The sequence below is a fragment of the Grampus griseus genome (genome assembly GCF_964374135.1).
Source record: "Grampus griseus genome assembly, chromosome: X".
NCBI lineage: Eukaryota > Metazoa > Chordata > Mammalia > Artiodactyla > Delphinidae > Grampus > Grampus griseus.
In genome coordinates this window covers 82,813,966-82,827,692 of record NC_138999.1, presented here as the reverse complement: position 1 = coordinate 82,827,692, position 13,727 = coordinate 82,813,966, and the positions used below count along the sequence as shown (strand labels likewise).

Here is a 13,727-nt window from a genome sequence, read left to right as displayed (position 1 = left end):
TTTGTTGTTTTTGTTGTTATGAGGAGACAACCATGCCACATGAGCAATAAACTATGATTATGCATGGATGGAGTTTAGCACTGTAATCAAATAGAACTTACAACAAAGTTAATCTGATGATACATATTTAATGCTATGCATTATCAATGTGCTACATGGTAATTAGTCATAAATGGTAAACAGCTCCTTTGAATGGCAAATTGATGTTACTTTTGCATCACTGAAGCAAACCCTTTCTAGGATGGGAGGGAGAAAGGCAGTGGTGATCTAGTCTTTTCTCTGGCCTGAGGGAAGCAGTCTCCTTTGGGTACTTGAAAATCAAATGACTGTTTCTACCCAGGATCTTCCTCCTTACTAGAAGATACTCAGATATTGGATTTGTCTGCATAAACGCAATATTAACTTTCATAACTCAGATGAGTTATTCACAATTTGTGCCTTGTACCCAAGCAGCACAATTCCAATCATGCATACTATTAAATTACATGTTAAATTGTTTTCTCCTACAAGCAGAAGTAAGAAAATGAGTTTTGATTGAGCAGGGTAAGGAATGAGAAGAAATTTTAGAGTATCTGGCATCGAGGAGGAAGGCAAGCCAGCTTGGAAAAAAGTCTTCAGTGGCCTGCTTTAAACAAAAGGAAAGCACAAAATTGTTGGGGCAAAGGATGCAAGTGATAAAACACACAGAGATGTGAAAAAGAGAAAGATACAGGCTTAGAAAAGGGAATGGATGTCTAGAAAAGAGGAAGAGATGGGACAGAAAAAGGTTAACCCACCCCCAGCAAACAGGAAATGCACGGAAGCAATGGGTATTAACACTCACAGAAGGAAACTGGCAGGATCTACACTTTGTGGTTCTCCTTCACTCACCTTCCGAGATTTAGCATAATAATGTGATTTCACAAGCAGTCCTTTTGACTGCATAGTGGATAAGATTAAACCAACTGAGTTCAGTAATTTAGACATAATTTACTGCCTTCTCCAAATTAAAAGCAATTCCTTCCTCCCAACTGGACCAGGCAATTTAAAGAGAGAAACAAATATGTATCGTTTATGCTACAAAATCAAGTGAAACAGAAAAAAAAAAAAAAATCCCACGTAATACATTTCTATACATACATTTTTAAAGCTTGTTGAATATTAGAGGGCCATTCATAAGTGAGACTCCTTCTGTTTCTTACATTCCCTAAAGAGCTGAAAACATGACTTAAAAAATAATAAATGTTTTTAATGTTACTGGTAAATAAATATCACAGTAGCATTCTGCATATTACACTCTTTTTTATTTACTAAGGCATGTGAAGGAAAAGCTACAGTTTTAATGGGCAAAATAAATGCCTACATTGATTAATTCTTCAAAATATGGTTCTCTTTTACTAAAATCTGCTTATATAGAAAAGACTAGAAAGCTTCAACTACTGAATAGGAGTCAGATGTTTGTTTGCCTTTTTGTACTTTAAAATGAAACTGTCCAACTGGATAAAAAGAGGGAGAACTAAGTCACATTTAGGCTTCTTAACTTGCTCATTCTGACTACTGTGCAAAGAATCACGGGACTAAGGCAGGCAGGACAAATGTGATCAGCTCTCCATTTCAACTCAGAGAACTCTGGACCTGGCTAGCTGGACAAAGAAAACACATTTTTCAAAAAACTTTTCCACAAGGGAATTTCTTAGCACAGTGTAACTTTTGTTGAGGTTAATAAAGTTGTGTCATGATAATAAAGAGCCTACACAAACTCATTAACTCTTAGTCCTACAGGGTAAACTGTAATGCAAGCCTACACTACACAATGGAGAAACTTCTATATAGACACAGCCTGCTCAAATGGCAGACAATGGTGCTCTGAGATTTAGAGACAGTCTAAGGGAGGTATAACAAAATTGCTACAGCATAAACTACTCAGTCTTCTTAAAATCAAAGCAAGCCACGTGGCTCAAAAACAAACAACAAAAAACCTGCAATGACTATGCCCATCCATGAAATATCTTGCAGTTCTTCCTTCCAAAAATTAAACCAGACAGGGTCAAACATATGAAGAATTCTAAGAATTAGATCTAATAGAGTGCTTTATTCTACCAAGCAGTTTATTTGGTGTAATCCTCACAGTGACCTAGTAATGTCAGATGAGAAGATAGGGCTTTAGCAAACTGACACAGTTTGCCCATAGGAGGCAGAATAATAGAATAAAAAGAGCAATGGCTTTAGAGTCTTGATAGGCTTTGTTCTGAGTCTCAGCTCTACTACTCTACCACTTACCAGCTAGGTGACAGTGGGCAATCTCTCTAAGCCTCGGTTTCCTGATGTGTAAATGAGGATAATAGTACTTATCTCATAGGACTGTTGCAGGATTCAATGAGATAAAATATATAAAGAGCACAATCCCCAGCACGTTAAGTGCTTAACAAGGGATAACTTTACCATTCACCCATTGATCCTGAGGAAGCTATTTTAACCTCTTGGCCTGTACACTTTTACGTCCATACAATGGTAATAACAATATCTACTTAAAAGTGTCATTGTGATGATGAAATAGATGCAATTTTATGTACAGAGGATGATGCGTCTACATGTGCACAGAATTAAATTTAAAAGGACACATATCTAATAAATGGCAGACACATACCTAGAACCTAGATCATCTGAGTCCTCTTACTGTCCACACAGCTAGATATTCCTAATTCTATTATCCAAACATAGAAGAACATTTTCACACAACTCCATTGAAAGGACAGCAATCTAGAAATATCTGTGAAAATGAAATTTAAAAGCAAAATATGCAAGTTACCTGAATTAAGGCCTCACTCAACATGTCTTCATTAACCTCCAGAATGACGTTTTTTATATCTTCATATGGCATACGATATGATCCTAGGAAGATAGCTAAAATAAAAATTGATTTTATTAAAAAGAGAGCAGCATCACCATTTTAAAGTCCTAATAAATACCTGATTCCCATTTCATAGACTCAAAATATAAAATTCCTGTCACTAATATTACTCTACAGAATTATGAGCAAACAAAAGTAGCTTCCATTTGATGGACTATACTACTCATCTAGGCAAAATGGCCTATTAGCTCAGGGTCTAATGTTTACAGCTCATGTGTATTTATATATAAGATAAAACTACTAACAGCACTGATGACTACATGCTTATGCATTTTAGATGAAGCTAATACAAAACAACCCATGAAAAGTTAGAAATTTTATCTCAAGTAGGCCTCTTAATTCAACGTAGAATTTACCATGGAGATTGTCAGATGCATCCAATACAGCACTTCTCAAGAATGACAGTAAAGTAACCCGATACTAAGAAAACCATATCAATCTACTTTGCAGTTCTCCCACATAAGAAAAAATTAAACTGTCTGAATCCTCAATGTTCTCTGCATCCCTGATGACATTCATGAGGTGTGCTATTAGTTGCTTTTATGTTGAACCAATGATTTCCCTTGTCAACTTTTTCTTAAATGGATATATATTATGCCATATGGGAATAATTCAACAAATTATACCTAGAAAAGCTTACAGTGACTCAGAAAGCATTATTCAACAATACATTCCACTTTAACCTCCACTGAACATACTTTTTAAAGAACATACATGTGTTCTTACCACCAGAACATAAATATATTCCTCAGAATTTTTTTTTTTTTCATGGAGAGGTCTATATGCCTTCCCTGGTACCTAAAAAGCATCTTCCCCTGTCCAGGCAAATGATTACCTAGACATAAACACCAAATGAGACCTCCATAGTCCAAATAAATAATGTTGACAGATATCAACTAGCAATTAAGATCATACTATGTTTCTTTTTTTTTAAAGTACTGAACATCCACTTTATAAAAAAAAAGGACTGTCGGGTAAGCAATGTACACAGGCAAAACAGCTATTAGGAGACTGCTTTTCTGACAGCAACATTCCTACTGACACAAGAATGAGAATGACGAGTTGTTTACTTTAATCTGATTCTCTATAGCACACTCCTTCACGAAATAAACTCCCAAGGTATTTCTCTGCATATTTAGAAATGTTTGATGTGCTGAAATTTCTCATACATAGTGTTTTAGAATCCTCAGAATATAAACACAGCATACTGTGGTCACACACACACACACACACACACACACACACACACACACAAATGCTGAATTTAATACAGAGTGGAGACTATGTCAAGAAAAACTTAGGACCTGTGTAAATGAAGATGGGTTTAACTGTCCAGCTACTTTAGGAAAAGCGTATTTAATGGTTGACTGCTTTGTTAAAGGCTTTAAGGTTCACTAACCAGTTTTAAAGTACAGTGGTTAACAACTAGCTCACATCACAATTCCTTCAAATATAAAGCAAATAGTAGTAAAAGGATTTGCCCAATGTGACTAGTGAATACTCTAAAACTATCACTCCCAGGCCTAGGCAGAAGGAAAAAAATATATAACACTCTTTTCAACTCTGCCTTTCCTCTCACTGTGGCCTCTAACAATGCTGAATGATCAGTACTTTCCAAAGCTTTATTATTCTTAAATTTCACCTGGCCTAGCCAAGGCTAAATTATGGTAGTCTCTATTATGGCTGAATGACAAAAAGGCAGCCTAAATCATGTTTACACAGAATTTTGTTCCTAGTAGGTGCTAAATATACCTGTTCAAAGAAGTTATAACTTTGTTTTAAATACATCCAACAACCCCTCACCACCACCATCACCACCACTCCCTACTGAGAAAATAATCACATACAAAGATTCTGGGCTGTTTTGGGATCCAAAATTCTCAACTCTTTCACTTTCTTCTTTGTAGGCAGGGTCTTCTTTTCTTCAAAAGCTTCTGCATTCTTTTGAACTGAAAGAAAAATGTTGATTCATAAATAATAACAGTGCTAATCCAAATACACAGAATCACATTAGTAAGGCATATTAACTACATTAATAAAGCTCATGCCCAAATCAATAAATGGGTTTATTTCATTAGTTCAAGGAAGAGGATAAACATAAAAATACAGACCTGTTTAGAGGTTTCCCTACAAATTAAATATCAGCACTTAAGCAGAAAAGATAAGCCAAATAGAACCAAAAATCAATTGCTGCTTCTTACCTAATGTGCAGCATTAATTACTCCTTAACCAGGTTCCTACAGTAATGGAATTAAATATATAGAAAAATCTCCCTAATTTGGACTAATTGAGGAAAAAGGCAGATGTGCATTTATCCTAAAATATGCTAAAATTTAGGCAGGTCTTTAATTCAGTGAAATTGCTTTAAAGATATCTAAGGTAACTTTAACTGCTAAACAGGTTGCCATATAAAAACTCCTGCTGGGACTGCTTTGAAGAATAGACATGAAACATTTGCAAGTTACACAACAGTTAGCACCTATTTGCATACCCATAATTAATAAACCTCAAAGACATGGTCTTTTCAGTTAGTTCCCTTTGTCTCCCTCACCATTTTTTAGTGCTCTTTACTTTCTTTGAACGAAAGATTTATTTATGCTATATTCAGAAGGTAACCCTTGAGTTCCAAACGGTTAAAATGTCCTGAAACCGTGAGGACTGACAGTGCCAAGGAGGGGCTTTAGACCCCCATCACTTCCACCAGCCCTCCCTCCAAACAAGCCATCCCCCAAACCAAAGTGAAAAACAACATCCTGTCTGCTAAGAAAATGAAGATTTATGTCAAATCCCTAAACCCCTCCTACACAGAAATTCTACAGCTACCACTATATTCCTGTGTTGGCAGTTTACCTCTTCTAATATAAAAACAGGGTTGTAGGTAATGGGAAAAAATATGAGAAAAGCAAAGCCAACATTTTTCAGTCAAGTAGAATGATATGCTCTTGGGCCCAAACTCTTGCTGCTAAATTTCATCACTAAATCACATGGCCATCATCATGCTGTTTCTTTATTACTTTTAAAAAATATAATGTCATTTTGAGGCAATCAGTATTTATCTGATCTTTGTTAAGGAGATCACAAATGAGTTACTGATCTTCTTGAGAGGAAAAGTAACCCACGATCACAGTAGATTTTTTGCTAAGCTATGTGTTTACAGATGTGAGCATCTGGAAAACTTTCTAGAAGGCATCAAAATATTGTGGGTCCATTAAGACACCCCCCCCTTTGTTTTACTGGTACAAAATATATGAAAATTAAATGAACTTACTACAAAAATCACAGAAAAAAATAATTACCTGAATAACTAAATTCCTAACAGTTAGTGCTAAGCTCTACAAGTATGACCAATCTAAAGTGATGGAGAGTCCAATCAGGCTAGGTAATTACACTTAACAATCATGATCTTATGGGAGTGCCAAGTAGTTTGCCATGTTTACACAAGATAAGAGAGTTATTGGTCAACTGGAAGAAAAATGACTTTTAAGATATTCTTTTAAAACCACCACAAGTATTCCCCCAAAGGATCTAAGACTACAGTGTCTCTCCAATAAAATAATCAGCATTTTAATTTATCCTAATTTTCAAGCCACTCCCAGCTTAACACAACTCTATATAAAGAAATAACAGTCAAAGAGTCAGTCCTTTTGTCAATAAAAAAATTATCTGAATTTTATTGAAATTACTTCTAGTATCATTCAGAAATGTGTCCTAGTCAAACAGATTAGTCAAGAAAACTGTCCTAATCTTTCAATATGCCTTAAATCCCACTATGGGAGACTAATTAACAAAGTACATATACAATGAAAATGCTATAGTATGAAAGACATATTAAGATTATCCTGCAAACTAACAGACTCCTGACTAACCCAGGCATATATAATGCTCATTTTGTATGACGTCATAGTTTTGCTTTTTTTAAAAGTATATTTCAACCTCTCCCCTTTTCACATGAACAGACTGTTTAAAATCAAGATTAGATCTCTTAAATATCTTGAGTTCACAGTTTTGTTTTTTGAATCCTAGTATATTTTCCTTGTATTATACAATTTGGTTTTATCTCAGGCTCAAGGAATGGTAAGAATTCCATGAGTGGGCACTGCTGTTCTGAGAATCATTAGAGTAAAGCTAGTTTAAAATAACTCCTTAACTAAACAGGCTTTCAGAAACAATAATGTTTTCACCAGGATCAGTAGATACTGACCAGTGGCTATTATCACCTTTGGCTTTCTTGTCTTTAAAAGCATTCTTTAGCAATCACAACCACAGGCTTAGATAAATATAGAATTTGAAGAGAGGCAATGATGTATGAAACTTAACTATATAGTATTGAAGCTTTCCTATATTAAAAAGTTCCTGCTTTCATAATGACTAGAAAATGCCACTTTTCCTAAGATACTTTTATTGCATATATGTTTCTAATACTTACAAAACTTAAATATTCCATAACTTAATTTAAAAAATGGATAATCCCATAATTCAATTAAAACTCAGATATCTCTCTAAGGAAGATATACGGAATGGCCAACAGGCTTATGAAAAGATGTTCAACTGCTAATCACAAAGGAAATGCAAATCAAAACCACAATGAGATATCACCTCACACCTGTTAAGATGACTATTATTTAAAAAAAAAAAAGATAAGTGCTGGTGAGAATACTGAGAAATTGGAACCCCTGTACACTATTGGTAGGAATGTAAAATGGTATAGCCACTAGGGCCACTAGGAAAAACAGTATGGAGATTCCTCAAATAATTAAAATAGAACTACTATACAATCCAGCAATCCCACTTCTGGGTATATATCTAAAAGAATTGAAATTCAAATCTTGAAGAGTTATCTGTACGCCTATGTTTACTGCAGCATTATTCACAATAGCCAAGATATGGAAACAATCTAAATGTCCATCAAAGGATGAATGAATAAAGAAAGTGTGGTATATACATATAATGGAATATTATTTAGCTTTCAAAAAGAAGGAAATCCTCCGAATAGCCAAAGCAATCTTGAGAAAGAAAAACGGAGCTGGAGGAATCAGGCTCCCAGACTTCAGATTATACTACAAAGCTACAGTAATCAAGACTGTATGGTACTGCCACAAAAACAGAAATATAGACCAATGGAACAGGATAGAAAGCCCAGAGATAAACCCATGCACCTATGGTCACCTAATCTATGACAAAGGAGGCAAGAATATACAATGGAGAAAAGACAGCCTCTTCAATAAGTGGTGTTGGGAATACTGTATAACTACATGTAGAAGAATGAAATTAGAACACTCCCTAACACCATACACAAAAATAAACTCAAAATGGATTAAAGAGCTAAATGTAAGGCCAGACACCATCAAACTCTTAGAGAAAAACATAGGCAGAACACTCTTTGACATAAATTGCAGCAAGATCTTTTTTGACCCACCTCCTAGAGTAATGAAAATAAAAACAAAAATAAACAAATGGGACCTAATGAAGCTTAAAAGCTTTTGCCCAGCAAAGGAAACCATAAACAAGATAAAAAGACAACCCTCAGAATGGGAGAAAATATTTGCAAACGAAGTAACGGACAAAGGATTAATCTCCAAAATATACAAGCAGCTTATGCAGCTCAATATCAAAAAAACAAACAGCCCAATCAAAAAATTTGTGGAAGACCTAAATAGACATTTCTCCAAAGAAGACATACAGATGGCCAGCAAACACATGAAAAGCTGCTCAACATCACTAATTATTAGAGAAATACAAATCAAAACTACGAGGTATCACTTCACACTGGTCAGAATGGCTGTCATCAAAAAAAAAATCTACAAACAATAAATGCTGGAGAAGGTGTGGAGAAAAGAGAACCATCTTGCACTGTTGGTGGGAATGTAAATTGATACAGCCACTGTGGAGAACAGTATGTAGGTTCCTTGAAAACCTGAAAATAGAACTACCATATGACCCAGCAAGCCCACGACTGGGCATATAACTAGAGAAAACCATAATTCAAAAAGATGCATGCACCCCAATGTTCACTGCAGCACTATTTACAATAGTCAAGACATGGAAGCAACTTAAATGTCCATCAACAGAGAAATAGATAAAGAAGATGTGGTACATATATACAATGGAATATAACTCAGCTATAAAAATGAACAAAATTGAGTCATTTGTAGAGATGTGGATGGACCTGGAGACTGTCATACAGAGTGAAGTAAGTCAGAAAGAGAAAAACAAATACTGTATATTAATGCATATATGTACAATCTAGAAAAATGGTATAGATGATCTTATTTGCAAAGAAAAAATAGAGACACAGATGTAGAGAACAAACGTAGAGAACAAATGTATGGATACCAAGGGGGAAGGAGAGTGGGATGAATTGGGAGATTGGGATTGACATATATACACTATTTTTTTTTTTTTTTGGCTGCATTGGATCTTAGTTGTGCAACATGGGATCTTTCATTGTACTACGTGGGCTTTTCATTGCAGTGCTCGGGCTTCAGAGCATGCAAGGTCAGTAGTTGTGGCGTGTGAGCTCTCCAGTTGTGGGGCACGGGCTCCAGAGCGTGTGGGCTCTGTAGCTGTGGCACAAGGGCTCTCTAGTTGTGGCGCACAGGCTCAGTAGTTGCAGCATGGGGGCTTAGTTGCCCCGTGGCATGTGGGATCCTAGTTCCCCTACCAGGGATCAAACCCACATCCCCTGCATTGGGAGGTGGATTCTTAACCACTGGACCACCAGGGAAGTCCCTGACATATATACACTATTGATACTATGTATAAAATAGATAACTAATGAGAACCTACTATATAGCTCAGGGAACTCTACTCAATGCTCTGTGGTGACCTAAATGGGAAGGAAATCCAAAAAAGAGGGGATATATGTATAGGTATAGCTGATTCACTTGGCTGTACAGTAGAAACTAACACAACATTGTAAAGCAACTATACTTCAATAAAAATTAATTTAAAAAAAAGAAAGAAAATCACCATCCTAGGGTACACAGAAAAATAAATAAATCAATAAAGAAGGAAATCCTGCCATAGGCAACACCATGGATGAACCTGGAGAACATTATGCTAAGTGAAATAAGCAAATCACAAAAGGGCAAATACTGCAATGATTACACTTATATGAGGCATCTAAAATGTCACACTCATAGAAACAGTGTAGAATGGTGGCTGCCAGGAGCTGGAGGGAGAGGGATATGGGGCATTACTGTTCAGTGTGTTATACAAGTTAAATAAGTTCTACAGATCTGTGGTATAACACTGAGCCTTACAGTTAACAATACTGTATTGTGTACTTAAAAATTTGTTAAGGGGGTAGCTCTCATGTTAAATGTGTTTATAACAACAAAAAAAAACCTTAAATTTATTTTAAAACAAAGTAAATTATAGTGATTCTATAATTATTTCAAATTACTTGAATGAGACTAGAGATGTTTTTTAATTCTCAATACAAAAACTTCAAAAATTGATTTTAGCATCAATGGCCCTATGATCCTCAGGTTCACAATGAGGCCTCCAGTCGTATGTGATCTCTCCCTGTACAAATGAAAACCCATACAGCCACTGGGCTTAAAACCGATGGATTAAATTAATTTGCGTGCTTAAGTTGGCAATGATAATCGACTGAATAATGATGAAACATTATAAAATACTGTCTGTAGGAAGATAATGATGTAATAATAAAGACATTTGTATTATTATTAAAGATATGTTAACATCAAGATACTAATTATCTGACATAAAATGCCCACTGAGTATTCTTATATTTCCTGTAATACATGGATTTTTACATGCAGCTGTACTATAAATTTATTCCTTTACAGCTGAGGGATGATCATCAGCATAAGTAAAGTAAACATGGTTACATTCTTTCCCCAATCTAATTTAGGCAATGTTCAGGAATCCCCTATTAATTTCCACTATCCCAGTGGATACATAGAACATGTGTCAAGATGTTCATAATTTGTAGCAAATATTAAGATAATATAAATGGGTAACACTGAATGATTTACATGGTGATAACTGCCATAAATCATAATAAAATTTTTATAACTAATTTATCTCAAAATTCCTGTGAGAAAGATTGATTCCTAAAGTCGGCATCAATACTATTCATTCATTCACTTATTCATCCAGCAAATACTTGTTGAACACCTACTATGCGTTAGCCTAGCATGAGCATATAATGGTACACAAGACTTAAATGTCTACTCACATGTCTTTAGTAAGTGGTCATAGGAAAATTACTAATTGTGGAAGTATCTCCAAAAGGTATATAACAATTATAATTTCCTTATCCATAATAATATAGCTTGAACGAATACCTGCATAGCACTCAGCAAATCTCCCTTTTGTTATTGGAAGCCATAGTTCCATATTAGATAATATTGTTATCTTCAAATCAGCATCAACTGATGTGTGACATCATAGAATAAGGAATATATGAGAACTTCCCTGGTGGTCCAGTGGTAAAGAATCCGCCTTCCAATGAAGGGGACACAGGTTCAATCCCTGGTTGGGGAACTAAGATCCCACATGCCACGGGGCAACTAAGCCCATGTGCCGCAACTACTGAGCTCGAGCGCCTCAACCACAGAGGCTGCGTGCCTCAAACTACAGATCCCATGTGCCCTGGAGCCTGTGCGCCACAACTAGAGAGAGAAAACCCACATGCTACAACTAGAGAGAAGCCCGCATGCCGGAACAAGAAAAAAAGATCCTGCATGCCTCAACGAAGATCCCGTGTGCTGCAACTAAGACCCAACGCAGCCAAAAAAATAAAGAAAAGAAAAGAAAAGAAATATTTTTTAAAAGAAGGAATATATGGAAAAGTAAAATATGACACCTCCTATTAAGTGCACTATATACAAAGCCAGGGTAAATAAAGCTAATAATAGTAGTGTTCCAAGCCACACTGAAAATTTATATAGCTTCATACATTCATATATGCATGCATATTCAACAATGCCCAACTGTCATTTCAGATATATCATACAAATAAAATAATTGTGACTTCCTGACATATGTACATATTTTGTTCACCTGCATACAATTCCAGAAGTGATTCTAACTATATGGAAATAACTTTTCATGTATTAGTTGAAACATCTGTTATTTTAGCTTCAATTAACAATTGTTCAAATGAGTGCAACTATGACAATGGCAGGCAGGGAAAATCTACTATGCTTTCTGTTTGATAGCTGCAACGATTTTTTCATTTAATTGTTATCTTCCACTCTCTTCAAATCATCTTTATCTTTGCATTTCTGGAAATATTAAACAAACACAACTGAAAAATGCACAAAGGCTTATATACGTATATATACATATATATACACACACGTATATATACATGTATATGTATCTGCATACACACTAAAGAGGTAAGTGTACTAATGGTAATAACTAAAACAATAATAATAGTAGTAGTAGTACTAGAAGTAGTAGTAACTACAACCACAAACATCACAACCCTCACCAAAATCAACTTTTATTAAATATCTGCTCTGTGCCTGGAACTAACTAATTTAATTTTTATATCACCTTATATGATAGGTATTACCAATGTCATTTTACAAAGGAGGAAACTAAGGAAGACAAAAATTGAGTCATTTGCCCAAGGTCGTATGGCAAGTAATAAAAGGATGCTCAACCTCATCAGTAAATCAGGGAAATGCAAATGAAAACAACCAAGGAAACACCATTTCACACTCATCAAATTGGAAATCACAAAAAAAGTCTCACAATACCAAGTATGGATGACAAGGTGGAGAAATAAGGATTTGATTGTGCCAACAGTAGCAATAAAAATCAGGACAACCTTAAAATAAGCATTTATTAATGCCAAATATATTTAAGGTCTGCTTACCCTGAGTATACCCCAATCCTTCCACTTACAGGTCAAACGATCAAGGAGACAAGGATGTTCACTGTAGACATGTGTTTATAACAGTACAAAAATTGGAAACAACCCACATGCCAGGGGTTATGAAATGGGTAAATAAATTGTGGTATATTAATATAATGGAATACAACCCAGCATTTACAGTGACAGTGCTACAACTAAATATTTCAACAAGAAGAGATCCCAAATACAATGCTGAATGGAAAAATAAAAGTGGTGGAAAATGGTGAATGCAGTATATTAGCATTCATCTAAATTAAAAATAAAACACAAATAATCTTCTGTATTATTTGTAGACGAGTATATATATACATACACATGCATGCACGCACGCACACACACACACATATATATATACAGAAAAATTATAAAAACATAGAATAGATACTCAGCAGATTAATGACAGTGTTTGTCTTGGAGGAGGTAAGTGATACTAGAATAAGTAGAACCCTTAAAACCTCAACTTTAATGTTTTATTTCTTACAAAGCAAAGATCTGTAGTAAATAAGACTAAATGTTATTAGCATTTGTTCATTCTGGGAGGCTGCTGCATGGATGTTTGCTATATTGGCCTGTGCAAAGTACCTTTCTTTTCAACATAAAAATAAAGATATGGCTAGATTGATACTTAAATATGTCCATCCTTTTTTACAGTTTACAGACTGTTAGTTAGCCTCAGGAATCCCAAGTACCAAGTGTAAGCAGGAATCAGAAACAATAGAGAAGAGAATGATAAAAAAAAAAACATACTGGTCAAGATTAGTCAGTTTGGAAAGCAAGTACAATTTTGTTTTCGATTGTCTGTGAATCCATTTTGTGAGGAGTAACACATTTGTTTACCAAACCTTGGGAGGAAAGGCTGCTGTAATATGCACTAGGAAATTGCTTCTCTGTCTCTTACAAGAGCCGCATATTGCAGCTGTGAAGCTTCCCCTCTCCACA

The 13,727-nt window shown here is 35.3% G+C and overlaps 1 protein-coding gene across 1 annotated transcript in view; it reads right to left on the bottom strand.

Annotated features, from left to right (window-relative positions):
- The window catches only part of DIAPH2 (diaphanous related formin 2), a 628,603-nt gene that overhangs the window by 488,940 nt on the left and 125,936 nt on the right, over positions 1-13,727 (bottom strand). The window contains exons 9-10 of the mRNA XM_082646850.1: positions 4,738-4,839; positions 2,789-2,883 (exon numbers count right to left, since the gene is read on the bottom strand). Coding sequence (XP_082502976.1) covers positions 2,789-2,883; positions 4,738-4,839 — 197 coding nt within the window. The remainder of the gene's footprint in view (positions 1-2,788; positions 2,884-4,737; positions 4,840-13,727) is intronic.